The sequence below is a fragment of the Ciona intestinalis genome, chromosome 3 (genome assembly GCF_000224145.3).
Source record: "Ciona intestinalis chromosome 3, KH, whole genome shotgun sequence".
NCBI classification, from domain to species: Eukaryota; Metazoa; Chordata; class Ascidiacea; order Phlebobranchia; family Cionidae; genus Ciona; species Ciona intestinalis.
Genome location: NC_020168.2, coordinates 5356717 through 5374683, shown reverse-complemented (window position 1 = coordinate 5374683; position 17967 = coordinate 5356717). Strand labels below are relative to the sequence as shown.

The window sequence follows — 17967 nt, the reverse complement described above, 5'->3', positions numbered from 1 at the left end:
ATACATATACATATGTAAAACTAAAATTAGTAATGCACATTCTACTATTCCATAGGAGTAATCTCTCTGTCAGATTTATTTTACAACTTTCTGTATTAAATATAAACTCAAAAGAAAACATAAAATAAAAATCTCACCCTCCAAACTGATACAGGTTCAACCACATATCTTCCTTTGCCAACATATATGGGTTTAATTTCCTCCGATATTTGTTGCAAGTCATTTCCACCATCTGCTTGTGCTTGAACTCCAGTAATCTTCATTTCTTCAATCAATGATTGCCCATCTTTCTCACTGACTTCACTCCCTAACATTGAACCTAAATGAATGAATGAATGTAACTTGTGCATCCTCGGAGGGTGCAACGACAGTCGTCATAACACAGTGTTCTGTTTTACACACCTCACGCTTGCTTACAAATTATCATGTTTAAACTTTGCATGTAATTATTTTTTGGATTCTCAATTTTTCGAACAGAAACCTTTTTCTATAGAAAATCAAAAAAAGTGTTAAAAACTAACCTTTTTTTCTTAGAAGCTTTTTCACCACTGCGAATTTATTTTTAAATTTCCCAAAAAAAGATTTCTTTGTTTGACTTTTCTCCGACTGTGAACACAAAAAAGTGGAATAATAAATATTTCGAAATAAATGTAAACCAAATGAAACCTTACATCTTGGTCACTTAATAACTCCTCCATTGCATTTATTACGTCATCTTTATTCATTTCCTGATTTGAAATGTTGGTATTTGAAGACTCATTAGACTCCGCTCCACTTTTAACTTCTTTTCCTCCTGAACAAAAAACAAGATTTCACTTTTGCACTCCAAAAATGTTAAACATGCATAAAAAAATTTTTTTAATTAAAACTAATTAACCTTAGTAAACAGGCTCTTTCCTATACTGTTAATCAAATAAACGGCTTTATTAGTTTTAAATTAAGAACTTTACCTTTAGTTAACCATTTCCAAAACATTTCATCATCGTACACAATATTCGGATGGTTTTCAAAGTCATCAAGTCTTTGTATTTCATCTAAAGATGGAATTAAATATAAAATGATCACAAATTAATTCATGGCGTTTAACCCTGTGCCACTAAGGCTAGTACCTGCCTCTAAGTAAAAAAAACATTAGCCAAAGTTTGATTTTCCACCATTTTGTGTAAATGTATCATTGAGCATTGAGCAAAACACAATACTAAAGCACCAACTCATTTGTCACCTCTAAATTTTCAGCCATACAGAAAATCAAAACAAAAAACACAGACTGAGTTATACACATAGTAACATCTAAGCAGGCACGAGATGTATGTATCAGAACAAACATGTTACAACCTTACAAGTAACATTCATTCATACATTAGTATTACAAGATTAACGCGTGTCTTTTATAAAACATCACAAACCCATGTCGGAACGTTTGCATGTGAGCGCACTCAGCATCCCAGGTTCTTGCAGCAGAAAATCTCCATCAACCGGAGCATGTGATACACCGCTGTCACCTGTTTTATTTGAATATATATGAAAAACATCTTAAAATGTGTCTGATACAAGAAGTGAAAAATATAAAAAATCAGTATGTAAAACAGTTTAAAAAGTGGCTTTTACACATACTTATGCCAAAATTCAGAAGTGTAAAAAATAAAATGTATATACATACTTTTATACCATTCCAGTTCCTCCACCACCACTTTTGGTTGTCGTTCAGCCTGTCTAAGGCACCACTCCGCAAGGTATACAGGGACAGCAGCACCGGCTGAAGCGTATACGCCCAATACCAAAGGTCCAAGACCGGGTATGAATCCATTCAGGAAAATACTACAGACAACAGAAGACACACAGTGGCACCCGATGCAAGCAACTCGTTGCGAGCGACAGAAAGGAGTGTATTTGAGCGGACCGACCGACGACGTCCATAAATGGTGGTCTGAGCAAAAAATGCAAATTAAACGATGTTTTCTTTTCGACAAAAAAACGGAACGGAATAGGTTTTTTTGAATTTCCTACCTTCGTTTGTGGGGAATACCCAGTTTAATAGAATTTAGTTTATTTTTCGAGTAAAATGAAAACATTTGGGGTGTTCAGTTAAAACAGTCACCTGTAACTCCGCGTGAAAGCCAGCCAAGCAAAAGTCTTCTGTTAATATCATGCTCAGGGTCGACTCCGCACAATGTAACTTTGGTAGACTCGAGAAACACTTCGATCCATTCGTGGTATGGAAAATACCAGATCTATATATGGGAAGTCGTTAGGCTACAGCAAAGCAATGACACCCAGGAAAATGCACATGAAACTATAATATACCCGCTCCAATTCTGGGTCCGAATGCAAGTACTTTACATGAACACTACTCAAATACCATCGTTTCTTTCTTCTGGAGGGGGCACAGACCACGATTACGTAATCTATTTGTCCGAGTGGCCAAGACGAGGCGTACAAACACAACAGGGCATCCGCTTCATACATCCGGGAGTGTACCTCAGCGTTGGCGAGAAATGTTGGGCTCGAGCCTCTGCTCCCTGTAAGCAAATTAGATACCGACGGTGCTTAATTTAGCAGAAATATATCTTCGTATAATTACCAAGGAATATCAGTGTAACGGGTAGGCTTATGCTATAGCCTTCCGCCAGGCATTGCAAATGCTATACTAAATATTTCAACTATTCCACAGCTTGTGGGTTACTAAACAAGTTGAAACATGGCCTACTAAAGATATCTTTAGTAGGCCATGGTTGAAATAAAAAAAATTACTCGGTTTACCAATTAGTTTGAGGTACACGTCGCCCTCGTGTCCGGCCCACGGCTTACAGGCTATGGATATAGAAACGAGATACCAGTGGGTTCGTTCAGGTCTGGATGGAAGTCGTATGCCATGATGCTGTGAAGCAGAAACATTAAAATACTGTGCAGTTATCATATCATCTTTTCAGTTACGACTCACCCAAAATTCCCCTTTTTCCTTTATCTTGAACCATACGTAAGCGACCGAGCAAATCACGAGGCTCAAAACAGAAACAATGCTGATAAACCACTGTACTTGGTGTTCACTGGCGCCGGCATCAAGCATTTTGCTGTTAACAGTTTTAAACTTGTTATATACTTGCTTATGTTTTGACAACATTCCCTTGTGGTACTATTTTTTGCAATTTGAATATTTAAGTGTGACGTCATAGTGGCGATTAGAAACGTCATAAGTGAAGGAGTCATTTGATTAGTTTTTTTATAGGAGAGTTATCAATGTTCTGATTTTGTTTGTTCTACAGCAGTTTACACTCTACAATATACATACAAGATAAATTTGTGCATAGATAGTGATACACATATTGTCAAGTTATTGATATTCTTGGAAGGTAGAATTTACTGATGTGATATCAACGAGCCTTCGGTGTTATTTTCCAAATTGGGCAAAACAAAGCAAAGGTACAATTGTACCTTACACAATTGAAGCGGAAAACGTCAGTTATCTTATTGTAAATTACGCTTACGGCAACCTGAGTCTTCCCGCTTTGTGCATTGTGCCAATTCGCTGCACAGTTTTAGACACCTCTGTGTTTCCTTTTTGTATTGCGCGTGACAATATCCTAATTGGAGGCCCACTGGCACATGAATGGCCTTTTGTTTCGTCACAAATGACGTTGTATCAAAATCTCGAATTGCCTGCTACAATAGACTGCTGATTGAAAAATGAAATGCATTATATTCTAATTTAAGCGTTATAAACTTAAAGAAAACCAAAGTTACCAGCGGCTTGGGAACTGTTTGGTTTTAATTTACAAGCAAGTATCATTTTTATTTACGTCTGTATAGTAATTAAAGGGCTACCGAATCGTGCTTAAGTTCAGCGAACCTCGTTAGAACGATCTCTACTATAGGTTCCTGCCTAAACTCTTAAAATTTCCTAGTAAACAAACTATAGCGTTGGTGGCCACAGTTTTACTCCTGAGCCCAAATTTACTGTTGTAAATTTGGATTAAATTCAGAGCTTAAGTTGTATTTCTGTCTATAAAGTGTATGAACAAAGAAATGTACAATTCATCTATAAATGTATTCCGACTTTCTCTAAAATGTCCGGATAAAATCAAATCGTCACACAAACAATTTCAAAAAAAGTATAAAAATCGTATGCGACAATGTAAGCAGCAGTACGAATGTAGGAACCATCGGCAGGGCGTATTAAATATGCAGAAAAAAATTGCAACGAAAGTAAAGGGCATAAAATGGATTTAAAGAAAAGTATTGTATAACTTTTGACAGTTATTATCATTTATTTGTGACTTGTAGTGTATTATATATCTACGACGTTAAAACGTTTAACAACTTGCGGTTCACTTCTGGGTATAACTAGCTTAGGTTATTTCACTGTAACCAAACGCCGGGCACCCTGGAAATGACGCAGCGCGTTGACTTGCTATCTCAAAATTCCTTCGTAACTGCGATCACGGGGAAAGAGAACAACAGAGCAGGCAATGTATGAATGACGCAAAAATAGAATAATTTGGTTTAAATATAGTGAGCCAATGAAAACGATCAGCACCTTGTGTTACAGGGTTACTGAGCGACAATTTGTGGAAAGGTAAGACAGAAACAATAAATAATTATGCACTCACAGGCGAGCACACAGCAAAATATGTACTGTACAAAATGAAATACAAGCACGGTCATAAAAAAAAACTCTAAAAATTGGCGAATTTATCGTGTGGTGCGCACAGTCCAAACCGGCAGTGTTTGGCTTTGTTTGGTATGAATTAAAAGTATCATTTTTCGATTAAATGTAACTTAATCTACTACTGGGTAGAAGATTAGTAAAAAAATATGCAAATGATGTCCGCAACGAGAGTAGTATAAAATAAGATCATATAGGGACGAATAAGGAACCTATTATTGCAACTTTAACAACAATAAACATTGTACAATATGAAAGTCTGAATAAGTCTTGCGCTCACAATAGTACAGTGTAAGTCTATACACATTTACATCATATACCTATAGCTATACAGTAGATTAACATATATATGCGTGTGTATTTACACAGATATATCTACTACAGGCCGTCAAGTTGGGGATTTGAAGGGCAAAACAGTATAGCCTAGCAAGTTTGTATTGGCAGCGACTGCTACATAGCATGCGGCTGATTGCCATTCGTCTGGTTTGGTACAGTTAACGGCGGCATGCAGTTTACGTTAATCGGAGCCATTAAGTTCGCTTCGGATTTTATGATCGCTATTTTACCAGGTTGACCGTTGCTGTGTAGCCTGTTCTCAGGTTGAATCGACTTCTCAAGCGTGAGGATCATATTACTTAGCGAGGCAATGTAGTTGTGTGCTAGCGTCAATGTTTCCATTTTGGAGAGCTTGCGTTCGCTTTTCACGTGTGGGCAGATATCACGTAGGGCTTGAAAGGCGTCGTTTAGTTGGTGCATCCGTAGCCTTTCACGTTCATTGCTCTGTAAGCGTTTTGCATTCTTAGGCTCTTGCTGGACACTTCCTCTATCGGTGGAGCTTTTTGACGTGGAAGTAGAGTGACTGCTGCTGTTGGCACGGCGTTTCCGCGTGTTTGTGTGCGCGGATTTCATTGCTGCTGATATAAGGGACGTTTTCAAGCCAACGCTGGACGCCGCACCACTGTAAATGAAGCATCAAGTTACGTTTCGATCATAATTTTCTATATAAATGGTCAAATAATGCACGACGCCGAAAAATATGTGTCTCACAGTGTGCTTGGGCTATATTTTTAGTTGCAAATTTTAACATATATTTCTTATATATAGTAGGGTGGGGGAAAACGGAACACCTTTAGCACATAATATTCAAATATCCTGATCGTGTTTTAAACAATTACCAGCGATCTATAAGAGTCGTGAGAATACGGTTTCATAATTCTTTGAATGTTCTTTTGTTTACTACCAAATGAGTCGAGAAAATAGAATAAAAATAAGCTCCCCTCTCCTTCCATTCTATACCATATGTAAAGCGGGGTTACGTATGTATGTGTGTATTACCTTCTTAAAAATCCGTTCGTTCCATTATTGGACCCTGCCTCAGACATGCTGTGGGAGCGACTTAGTTGGACTCGCGCACGCTGCCCGAACATACAAGACGAGGTGCTTGCTTCCGATTTTTCGGATTCGCGTTTGGTGTGGATCATTTTTACATTGCTGGTTTCGCTCTGTGTGAAATATTCGTCGGTGGATGCAGCTTTGAAGATGCCGTCTTCCTGTTCTGTGTTACATGTTGAGTCTCTTGCCATTGTGGTAACTGTGGGCTCCGAAAAACCGTCAGTATCATGAACTGAACCAGCCCCGGATTTTCCCGAGAGCATTGAAATAGGAGGTAGAAGGGTACTTGTCACTTTTTCATCGTTTTCACAAGCTTGGAAGCTCGGAATAGATGTTGGTTTCTCCGTCTTAATTGTATTAGGCCCGGGCGAAACGCTACTTTCGCATTCTGTCCTATGATTGTTATCATAAGATAATGAACGAACGCCAATAGAACCTTTGTAGCTTAGCACGACGCTTTGGGATTCACTGTTACGCGTTGTGCTGTATCCCTGTTTGTTTATTGTGTTAAACATGCTATTGTTGTTGTTGTTGCTGCTTGGGTTTAGACCTTGACGCATCACGTAAGCGCCTGCCATACTGTCGTTATGATGGGCAACCTGGCACCTAGGTTGGGTGAGCATCGGCGGGCTATGTGGGTACGTTGTACAGTTTTCGTGATAAGAACCATTCGCTCTTTCATTTTCTTGCAAAATGGCGTCGAGCAAATCAATGTCTGCTTGCCCTTCGCCAGGAAAAGTGACCGTTGTCCCCGCCTGTTCATCAAAACCGTCCGCGTACAGAGAACCCTCGCTTCCCAAGTAACTAGACTGGTATTGTTCTCCGTCTATCTCGTGGAAGTCGCCGATGTCTTGGTCTGATGATCCTTGGCAATGCTGCTGGTACTTATTGAAGTCTTTGCATAAACGCATGTATCTTGATCGCAGTGCATAACGGCTGTCGGGCGAAAGCTCCTTCTCACTGTGCATAGTGGCATCACCGCCAGCCATCAGCAGCGGTGGGGGTATATGTTGCAGCTCAATTACGTCGTCGCGATACATCGCTCCTCTATTGGACGTAGTAGCAGAATGGCGGTGAACACCATACATCGTATATTATCTTATAATTACCAATGTAGAACTGTGATTCTTCTGCGTGATAACAAATCTTAGTAATTATTGTTGCTACTTTTAAAATTACATCCAGTCATTCTTAAACTGTTACTCCAACATTTTTTGTCCCGCTTATGCTGTATTTTTATTCAGCATCTATAGTTACCCATACATGATACACAAAACAAAGCAAAGCGTAAACGTAGATGCGTGTTGGAAACATTATACCTTAAAACTTAGCTACTGATAGCATCCGGTCTGCGCTGACTTATGTGTGCGTACACTATGCAATCAACAAACAAAAAGACGACACTGTTACTGTTTCACAACGCAAAGAAAAAGAGTGTCTCAAATAAGTAGCTGCTAATTTCCAACGATTATTTTGATTTATATGCTAATACGAAACCAACGCGTAATACCGAAGTGTCTAACTCTATAGTTTCTGCTGAAGGTATTCGGACTTCCTTCTTCTACTCCGTGCTGGTTTCACAGCTTTTAGACGAATGTTAAAAATATAGCGAGAAAGTTTTGGTTTTTGCTTGAACCATAGCGACACTATATGCCAGAGGAGTTAGTCCGTATAGTATACACTTCTAAAACGTTGTATTAGATTTTTTAACTTATCCGTTTAGGTTAAAGCTAAATTTCTTTTACATATGCATAATTCTTTCCACCTGGTCTGGTAAACTACTAATTTTTATTTTAAGGGCACTTTTTATTGTAAAAAAAAACGAAACTGAATTAGGATCTTTAAATCTCAGTTTCACTTCAGCATATAACTGTTGTTTTAAAAACTTATTTTTCTCATCCCAAAACTTTGCACCAAGAACCAAAACTACCGGTGCGACCTGCAGTACTACTAAGCCTGGACTTCTAATTAGTTATGTCCAACCGCCGTGCCGCGCGACTTTGCAGAATCTGAGCTCCTGTCAGTCGGAAGATTTGATTGAAACGCAGAGCGTGATTCTGCGGCGTGGGCTTACGCGCCTGTCAATAGGAAACTGAAACGCGTGTGTGTACGCACTCTTGTCTTCTTCAAAATCTCGCCCGGCTCCCTGGTAGGACGGCGGAAATGTATCAAATTCGAAGCGATCCCACTAACTAGATTCCTGCCTGTTGTCGCTCTGCGATAACATCAACGACCGCTATTAATTGTTCATCATCTTACTTATGCACCTCCTTGTAAAAAATACTGTATATCACCAATCTATAGTTTTTATACGTTTTAAAACATTTCTGTTTTCTATTATTTTCCCTGACAAAAATTGTCACGCACAATTTCTCAAAGAATATTTCAATGCTATATTCTTGTGGCCAAGATTTGTAGAAGTACGTCAACAAAGTGTATATAATTTCCCCGACAATTTTCACCAAAGTTTTCTATCATATAATGTACACAACACCCCATGCGCCGAAGCATTAGAAACCCACCGGTTATTAAAACCACGCCAGAGGTTAGTGTGCTACGGCGCTACGCTACACCTTATAGTATAGAATGAAAATATATTAGGTAACGATTTGGAATAACCAGTGGGCGCTAGATTATAGATGACTATAGGTGAGTAACACGATACACCTATATAGCCTCTATATTTATAAAAGCGTATACACAATGCTTCCTGGGAAATACCGGCAATCTTTAGCCTCAGTTTAAAGGTATTATGCTGTATTACGGTTTAGAAAATACATATGCTCCAAGGTATACTTAATTATGCGCCTCAGAAAACCATAGGAAAATAAGGCCATGTTTTTCGTTTAAATAAACGGATGCACTACGCTGTTTGGCAATACTGTTTTACAGTTAATAGTTCATATAACAATTTTGCTGATGACGTGCTTAGACTTTATGGACACTAGGTCTTATCCACAATAGTTAATTAGGCAATATTGAAGTGATTGAGATAGTAACAGCTACACGAGTTTCTCTTTTAGAGCTCTTTTATGAACAGAGCTATTTTTTTCGTTACTAAACAAAGTTACAAAGTATAGTAACTCTAAGCGACCAAACGTGCATGAAATGCGTCTCTGTGGTATTACGACTACCGTTGGTCTGTCAGGCGAGGATAAAAAAGTTTCATCCATTCATTCATTGATATACTGTTGTATCACTGCCTGTTGCACAGGCTTTTTGCAACCTGACACGTTTTAGTGGACACCACATACCAAGCGAACGTTGCTGGGCTTGTCCTGCCGCGCCGAGTAAGATATAGATCCCAGGAAGGAGATTCACTCGCGGGACGGAGGTTGTTGAAGAGTTCCCCGCTATTGTCGTATCGCTTTCGCTGAGAGCGCGGGAAGCGATGTGACACAAAACGGATGGATGTGGCGTAATTATTGTTGCCTGGATGACGGTACCTGCCTTCGAGGGCGTGCGGGGACACCGGAACGCTCTTTTCGCGCGTTTCGGGGATATTCGGATTGTCACCAAAAATTAGAACAAGATTTTATTTTTTACTACTAGATTATAAAAAAAGTTAAAATTTGTGTTTGTAATGCTAGTTTTCGCTTATTCTTCTTGCTGGCAATTTGTTAAAATTTTAACTCCCTTCTAATGAAAAGTTACGTCTTGTGTTTTAGTAATTAAACATAATACTGTCACGGCTCTTAAATCTCTATGTAACTCGACGCTTGTGTGTGTAATAACGTGCCTGCACCGGACACCGCAAATGCTCGCGATCGTCTTCGAAGCCAAATACGGATGTAATCGCGCTATTAACGTCCGCTCTCAGCCATAACTGAACAATGGTGACATATGGTGATGCATGTTGGGTTACTACATCCACCGAAAGTTTGTTGTTTGAAGCGTGATGATGTATAGTATATAGGGTGGGAAGAGATGAGATATCCTATCATTCTATTTTTTCGTCCCATTTAGTAGTAAACAAAAAAAACTTGTAAAGAAATATAAAATTGTATCCTCACGACTCCCATAGACCGTTGTTAATTGTATAAAAGAGGATTAGAATATTGGGATACTATGTGCTAAAAGGGTCGCATCTTTCTCCACAGTACTATGCTTTGTCACTAGCTCCTTTCAGTTGTACACATGCTTTATTCGAAACATATTTGTCGGTTGCAGTTGTTACCATATAATAGGTTCATTTTTTTCTTAGCATATGTGTATAATTATCGCGAAAGCTGCATTGCAGTATTATAGGTTGCCATTACTATAGGCAAACGTTTGCCGGTTGCATATTTTGTGTACCTCTATCACAACACACGACGTTTATTATACAAAGCGGAAACTATATATGCGCACCACAAACCAAAATATACAATCAGTACAAGTTTTGCAGCACACGCAAACAAATACTAAAGTTGCAGGTTATAGGCTATAACCCGAAATTTATACGTTACTGCAAAACGTATTACTGACAAATGTCACTTACACAATTTTTTTACATTGTACCATTTGGAAGAGAGACGACAATTTTTGGAACAGCCGACACTGTTGTCTTTGCTGCAGCTTTTGATTCTTTGTGAGCCTCCTTTTGCGTCTCTTTCTTATCTGTTGGCGAAACATCCGTACCGTCGTTCTCATGTTTACTAGCTGTCGTCATATTCTCGTAGTATCGAATCGATTCTTGAAGGGACTTGAGAATTTTCGTATTTACGTCAGGAAAAACCTGCTCAAGACATGCACGTTAAATAGAAACTGTTTCGGTAAGTTATCTCATCTTTTTATCAGCAGGTAGACAGATCTGAACCATCTAGATTGTTGCTGCTTAGATGTTATACAACCATAAATCTTACTGCACACTAAACCCTGTTTTGGTTCTGGTACCAGTCCCCCTTTTTGAGCTGATTTCTGTAACAGTTTCATTTTCGGAGTAAAATTGTACCTTGCATTTTTAACTCACCTTTCCGAGACAGCGAAACAGCGGCAATATGATCCCGCGAATAAATTTTAACTGATCATCGGCCTTATGTACTTGTGACCTGTTCATAAACGAAGCGACTGGCAATCCTTCGCGACGCTCCCTATCAGCCTGAAGAATGTAAGTCAAGGTTAAAAATACCGCCAAACAAGGATTCTACAGTTCGCGTATCACCTGTACAAAAAACTCTTCAAAAAGCAGGTCAACCCACTGTTCGGAGCAGGTTAGCGGGCGAACTTCGTTGGAAATGTCGCAGCATTTGATTAAGATCTTCTGCAAAGCCATCATGTGTTCGGGATTGTTTACACAAAAGCCTTGCTTGATAATGGAGTTGAATTTGTTGCAAAGCTGGTCGTGTATGGCCATGTCAGTCGCTAGGATAAGCTGAATAATGATCTGTACAGATAAGCGAAAAGCGTTAAACGGCCCTTATATGCGATAGACTGTGAAATTATTTACGTGTGAAACTTCAGAAAACTGTTTCTGGCTGAGGTTAATGAATATGTTCAAGTCCTGGTCCGAGAGTATTTGAAAAGCAATTGCGCAATGGTGGTGTTCCAGCGGAGAGCTGTTGTTGTATAATACTGAGAGCTCGGTGTGAGCTTTTCGTTGGTATCTATAAAACATCATAGCAAATAAAAACAGATTTTTACGCTGCTGTTCCACGATACCTTACTTTATCCTCGCGTGGTCGGAAAATGTCAGTCGTTAAACGCGGATGTTCTGTTTCATACACCTCATGTAGTTAACGATCAGCTATAAGTTACTTTGTGGGTGATTATTTTTTAACGTACAGATTGCTCAAACCGGGGTGGTCGAGGTCGTGACATATACAAGCCACAAGGAGAATTCCGATTTGTAGGATCGTCATCTTTTTTACCAAATTCAATTCGTTCACCATGAAATACATCATTTGTGTGACGCAAAACGCATGGCGAAAGTTGTGAAACAAAACATGTCTGTAGTTTTTTTCCACGGCTTCCTGCAGATAGAAATTAATCTCTTTTGAAAAAGGCAAGGTTGAACATGAAAGTGTGATTGAACATCGCTAATCAAAACGTTGGAAAATGATTTCTTTTGTTTAAAAACATTTGCTATTCTACCAGCAATTTAAAATAGCCTCCTTTCTCTTACCAGCCACGCGTGTAGTCGAAAGACAGTTATACCCAATTCGTCCAAGATATGAAGATCTTTAAACATTGCTATGATGTGATGAATAAGTTCTTCGTTTTCATATTTCCAAGCATCAAAGGTTGACAACTTTAACAGCTCGATAGTTTTGCGTATATTTTTCTGTGCACGGATTATAATATATTTAGACATATTTGCTAAGATAAATAAATGATACTTGTTTTATCCTCGGGTGGCGTAGAAACGACAGTCGTCATAGCACGAATGTCTTGTTTCACACACCTCAGGCCAGCTTTTTTTGTTTATTATCTGCATGCCTGGTAATCTGAACGAGCCATTAGTAGCCACTGGGTTGAAGCAATGTCCCATAAGTGGTGTTTGAGATGCGGTGTTTGGATAAAAAACATCACTAACCTCATCGTCTTGGAAGATATTAAGTTTGTGGCCATTGTGGTACTCGTTCGAAACTTCTGATGTTTCACGCGTATTCGCGCTCTCTAAACAAAGTGATATAGTTAGGGTGCAGGAAGATGGGACACTGTTTCATTCTATTTTTCGTCCCATTCCGTATAGTAAACAAAGAACATTCAAATATTTATAAAACCGAACCTCACGACTTCCATAGACCGCTGTTAATTGTTTAAAACACGATTAGGATATTTGAATATTATGTGCTGAAGGTTTAACATCCTACTCCACAGTACTACTACACTACTGGTCGTGTATTGAAACCCGGAGCCTATATTATGTTTGGCTGTCAGCCTGTACCTTGACAATCTTTTCTTTTCTTCCCGGTGACTGGTTGATTCAAAGCGTTTTTCCAGCTATGCTAGGAAATAAGTAAAGTTATTTTATTGTGAAGCACGTCTCACTCAACGAACTCGCAATCATTGATTATTGAAAAATGAACGTACCCATTTTTCGTTGGCTTTTGGCATAGAGAGCTTTTGTACAACATCAAGCCCCTGCACTTTGTTGGAAGTTGCGGTAACTTTTTTACCGACGGATGAGATTGACTTTTGCATCGATGAAGCTGACCCCATCTTCTCCTAGTATAAAAAGCACCTTAGATATAAACGGTGATCATTATAGGGTGAGGTAAGATGGGACCTATTTGCATTTCCTTTTTTCGTCCCATTTTGTTGTGTTTTTACACGACTCTTAAAGAGGGCTATTTTAATTGGTTATAATGATTTGAAAATATAGGACTTATACTGCTAACGGTATTCTAACTTACCTCAGAATACTATGTACACTACTCTTTGTAAGCGATTCATTAAAATGTCTACGCTTACCTGCATGCGAGTTGCAGCAACACGTTCTGCCAGATACGATTTAGGCGGCAGAGTTTTCGAGATGTCATTCCTTTTATAACACGGGGGACATGACATAGCATCTGAAACCGACAGATTTTTTACGTACGTTTGCTTTAATCTGTCAAAACCACACAAGGGGCATCTGTAGCAAATGCTGTCATTGACAGCGCAACTACAATCAGATTACTGTATGCCATGGACTATACCAGCAGCATAATTGTAAATGTGTAATCTCGATAGTTAAGATTCCAAATAAAAAGTAAATAATAAGCTGGCCAACTTACAAAATGCTCAATACCAATGCTGTGGCACAATGGTTAAGCGGTCTTTAACCAGAGGATACCGGATTCTAATAAGCTGGATATCATTGTGCGCTCGTTTTCCAGGTCAAGACATTAAACGAGTTCTAGCTCAGTTCGGCTTAATGAGTTGCCAAAATTGTTAGGTCTGCACAATAAAAAATCACCCACAAAGTTACGTATGTACATGGTAACCAGTGACAAGGTGGTTGAAATAGGACCCCCGTTTTTTAACGACTGTCGTAGCACCGCCTCGCGACGATAAATAAGTTGTATTCGTTTAATAATTTAACAATAAAAAGTAAACGGTCTCTGCCGTTTTGTCCTACACAAAGGCGCTTACACAATCAAAATAACGTGAACGTTTCATTAAGCCGATCCAACGTAGTGGTCACTAATGGGTTGTCTAAATTGTCTGTCATAACGAGCTCCAGGTAAGTGCTGCTTAATTGAGTTGTCAAAATTGTTAGTTATTCACAAAAAAACAACCACAAAGTTACACGTAAGCTGACACAAGGTACATAAAACAGAACATCCCTGTTGGGAATAAAGCACGATACATTCATTTATTTAGTTTATACTTAAAAACAACTCGTATAATTATATTTATTTAATGGGTATGAAGAAATAAGGAAACGCCTGCCAATTCGGCATTAAAAACGCAGCGTTTAGTCTTATAGAATATGGGTTTCAAGAAAACAAACACTTGATTAAATAAGGGGAATCTGTGTCACCAAATAACAATACCATATTTCAGCCAGTCTTAACGATGCTACATTTTAGCGGTCGGTAAGTGCGGGAATCACAGTACAATAAAGTATTATATAGGCTATATTGTTGTTAACGCTTCAACAATAAAATAAAAGACAGTCTAACAAGGCACGTTTAAAATTACCATTCACTTCTATAAGCACCATAAAACAAGATGTGAAACTCTAAACCCTTACAAGTTACAACTAATAGTTATTTCAGAAACTTTATCCTATTTTGTGCCTGTATGGGAAATTGCACTTATAGCTGTAAGTGTACACTTAGTACCAAAAACGCTGACAGCATAGAAAGTTAATATAATATAACAAAGCAACATTAGCTTATGAGTAATGGAGTGGTGACATCATTAACACTAATAGGTGAAACAGGTTGCGGTTGGCTGCATTTTACTTCAATGAGCTCTTCTGATAGTGGCAATGTTTCGGGACACTGTTATAAATACAATGTTAGCGAGAAGCAGTACAATATACACATATATATTTTAATAGTGGTTAGACTCTTTTGCATGTAATTACAGGGTAAAATGCACCTTAATGCTGCTACTTTTTTGGTGTGTTTCCTTTGGCAAGACACTTTAAATTATTTGCTTTAACACAGTGTTTATACATGGGTTGTTTTAAATGTCAACCATATAGAGAAAAATAGGCACCCAGAAAGTTATAAATATGGTAACTCGCAAGTAGGCATAAGATGCATTTATTCATATAGACATACACTGTTTTTATATGTGAGCCATGTCTAAATATCGGTTAAATAACAAAATATACCACGATGCAGTTTGTATTAATGCCAAGTATATAGTTACCAACTTACACTGCTATTCACCGTTAAAACATTACTTTGCAATGCAACTGCTAACTCTTTACGAGCATGACGCAAAACAAACATCATCAAGCAAACACCTATGACAATCTGAAATGAAAAACATAATAGATTGCTGCACTACAGATATAGACAAGTAATAAGGGGTTTACAGACTGTGTAATTATTTTTTTAAACTTTTTTACAGAAAAATTTATTAGCTTTAATCAAGAGAATAGGAGTCATAGGACTGATAGCCCAATGCAGATTAGATATTATAGTAACAGCTTAACAAAATTAACATTTTAAAGTTTAAATTAGATATTGCAAACAATACAACACTGAAATCATTCAAATAACTTTTTATACAAAACAATATTAAAAAATGAATCTGTTGAAAATGAGTGCTGAATTTAACCTTAATTTATAAAATGAAACTCTGCTATGTAGATACATTTGCAAAACAATGATTGTGATATGATTACTATGGTTTAAGAGTTGGGCACAGGGATTTTATGCCACATTTCACCCATAACCGTAGTAATCAGGTCCGTTTATTTAGTGTCCGCTATGTCCACTGTATCCTAGCGGATGTGGCAAACATAGCAGACAAAAACCAATTAAAATGACACTAGTAATCAGTTCTTACCTGTATAAGAAAAATAAGGTAACCAGATGTATTTTCTTGCTCAACCAACTGTTCAATTGACCGGAAAGTAGATCCAATATAACAGTTTAAAACTTGAGTAGGTAGAAGACCAAGGTTTGAAGCAATAAGATATCTTTTCATGTCAATATTGGATACCTAGATTTCAAATTACAAATATAAGAAATTAGCCCGATAAGTATATTTTAAAACCACAATAATATGAGCTATAACACAAAGCAGGAAAGCAAACTTGTTTACTTACGGAAAATAAACCATTTTGAAATCCGAAAGGAATTGGTGTTAGCCTGGTTAGTGCGATAACTTTGAGCCCAGATGGTCCAGCGATCACTTGCAGGGTGGCTTCAATTTGATCAAAATTAGAGCGTTTTCTCAACAGGTTTAAAACACAGGTGGACATGTACTTTTTGCATACGATATGGGCGACAGTCACTCCAACACTGACGGAAAACACTACAACTGGGATGCCGATTAAAAACCCATAGATGTAACCAACTGTGAGGTTTAGAGGTAGATAACCCCACATCATAGGGAAAGATACTAGGGTGAAAAGAAGTACGAATAACAATAGAGATTGAGCTTTGTTGACACTTTCAAAGTAGAACAGAAGATTAACTATAACCTCAGAGTCTTGTAGGCCAGTCCAGATGCCCACACACAGTATCACAAGCAAGATTGAAATAAATAACAAGTAGCAATTCTGAGTTCTACAGTAGCTGCAAATCCTGTGGTCCGTATCATTGGAGCAATTTGGACACGTGCAGCAATTGGCTCCCCAGCAAGAATACAGCGGATTCACATTTGCATACCCAGGTATTTGACAACAGCTTGGTAGTATGGCAACCACGCAAGGAATAAATGGGTAGCAAAGTAAATAGATTACACATGCTACTGTGTGTTTCGCGCATTCAGACACTCTTTGGGTACATTTGAAACAGAGGCGACAAGGTGTACAAACTGAATGAGAACAAATAGTACTGGTCTTGGTCTCACATGCGTAGCGTTTTGTTTCAGGTAGAGCTTCATCATACAAAAGGTTTAGTTCCTGTGATTGGTGTAGGGGTTTCTCTTCACTTCTTGTCAGCAATGCTTTAGTGAATATTTCTCGAGCGCGAAGGAAGTACGTTTCAGCAGTATCAAAAACATATTTTATTGCTGAACTAGCTGCAAGCATGCTACGCTTATGTTTAACTGCTAACAAACGAAAACAGTGATAACGATTTAATCGCAAATCATAGTTACGGAAACACTAAATACGAAGCAATTTTGTAAAAACTGTTGTATAGTTATTAAGTTATAGTTTAATAAAGAAGTTCATAGTTTAATGTTGTATTATTAAACTATTGTATATTTTTTTGCATTAAGTTTTCGTAACATAGAAATCGTAAATTCTATCCATCATGCACTGGGCTCGCAATCGTTAATTGCTTCAAATTGACAGTTTTTAAAAAAACGTAAAAATCATGTGTTATTTGTTTTCTGTGTCAAAAAAGTCAAAAAATAGAATTAGAAGCGATTGATTTGCGACATTTTAGTTATTTAATGCGGCTAAATTTATATATTTTTTCCAAAAAATGTTTGGTAAGGTAAATAGAAGCTGAAGTTAGTGTAGTTTTTAAATAAACGGCTAAAATCTCCTAAAATCACTGTGCGCCTATCTTTTTCAATGGAGACCAAGCGAAATGGGGACGGAGTTGGCGGTCACGTGAATAGAAAAAATAATATATCACGGTTTCGGGCAGTTGCGCGTTCCGGTCTATACTAACTTTGGCGCGTTCTACTCTTTTTTATTTCTGTGGCTCGCAATCGTTGATTGCTTCAAATTGACAGTTTTAGATGGTAAATTTGGCAGCAAACCCAAAGCTTACGTGAAATAGTAAAACCATACAGCGGCATTTAAGACGCGCATAGTGTTTTTAAGGATAAGCACACTATATGTCAACAGAATGGAACTGGAG

General features: G+C 38.0%; 4 protein-coding genes across 10 annotated transcripts in view; all 4 read right to left on the bottom strand.

Annotated features, from left to right (window-relative positions):
- The window catches only part of LOC100176385, a 26066-nt gene extending 22921 nt beyond the window's left edge, over positions 1-3145 (bottom strand). The window contains exons 1-10 of one of the 2 annotated variants that reach the window (XM_026833623.1): positions 2942-3145; positions 2761-2878; positions 2305-2519; positions 2099-2231; positions 1661-1927; positions 1407-1502; positions 951-1034; positions 672-793; positions 522-606; positions 138-319 (exon numbers count right to left, since the gene is read on the bottom strand). In XM_026833623.1, the coding sequence (XP_026689424.1) occupies positions 138-319; positions 522-606; positions 672-793; positions 951-1034; positions 1407-1502; positions 1661-1927; positions 2099-2231; positions 2305-2519; positions 2761-2878; positions 2942-3121 (1482 nt within the window). In that variant the 5' untranslated portion in view covers positions 3122-3145. The remainder of the gene's footprint in view (positions 1-137; positions 320-521; positions 607-671; positions 794-950; positions 1035-1406; positions 1503-1660; positions 1928-2098; positions 2232-2304; positions 2520-2760; positions 2879-2941) is intronic. The other variant, XM_026833624.1, reaches the window with a different exon arrangement.
- Positions 3146-4026: 881 nt separating this feature from the next.
- mist (transcription factor protein) lies at positions 4027-7173 on the bottom strand. Its single transcript, NM_001078295.1, is given in 2 exon segments — positions 4027-5621; positions 5999-7173. Coding segments are annotated over 2 exon segments (1653 nt in total). The 5' UTR covers positions 7144-7173; the 3' UTR covers positions 4027-5113.
- Positions 7174-10339: 3166 nt separating this feature from the next.
- On the bottom strand, positions 10340-13970 carry LOC100184226 (high affinity cGMP-specific 3',5'-cyclic phosphodiesterase 9A-like). Of its 5 annotated transcripts, XM_026833886.1 has the most exons (11): positions 13756-13970; positions 13451-13551; positions 13070-13204; positions 12924-12984; positions 12570-12652; positions 12159-12317; positions 11819-12006; positions 11484-11640; positions 11199-11420; positions 11007-11135; positions 10340-10772 (listed from the first exon to the last, which is right to left on the bottom strand). In XM_026833886.1, exons 2-11 carry the CDS (start codon positions 13544-13546, stop codon positions 10545-10547), a joined length of 1458 nt encoding a protein of 485 aa, XP_026689687.1. In that variant the 5' UTR covers positions 13547-13551; positions 13756-13970; the 3' UTR covers positions 10340-10544. The 5 variants fall into 5 exon arrangements, with proteins under 5 accessions (XP_026689687.1, XP_002126195.3, XP_026689689.1 ...); XM_002126159.4 differs by lacking the exon at positions 13756-13970 and having other exon boundaries at positions 13451-13687; XM_026833888.1 differs by lacking the exon at positions 13756-13970 and having other exon boundaries at positions 13070-13220; positions 13451-13539.
- A 352-nt stretch (positions 13971-14322) lies between these two features.
- LOC100181842 (transmembrane protein 64) lies at positions 14323-17428 on the bottom strand. Of its 2 annotated transcripts, none has more exons than XM_026833891.1 (4): positions 16254-17428; positions 15992-16147; positions 15367-15453; positions 14323-14970 (listed from the first exon to the last, which is right to left on the bottom strand). In XM_026833891.1, the coding sequence occupies exons 1-4, from the start codon at positions 17181-17183 to the stop codon at positions 14857-14859; spliced, it is 1287 nt and encodes a 428-aa protein (XP_026689692.1). In that variant the 5' UTR covers positions 17184-17428; the 3' UTR covers positions 14323-14856. The 2 variants fall into 2 exon arrangements, with proteins under 2 accessions (XP_026689692.1, XP_009858077.1); XM_009859775.3 differs by having other exon boundaries at positions 15355-15453; positions 16254-17423.
- Between the last annotated feature and the right edge of the window lie 539 nt (positions 17429-17967).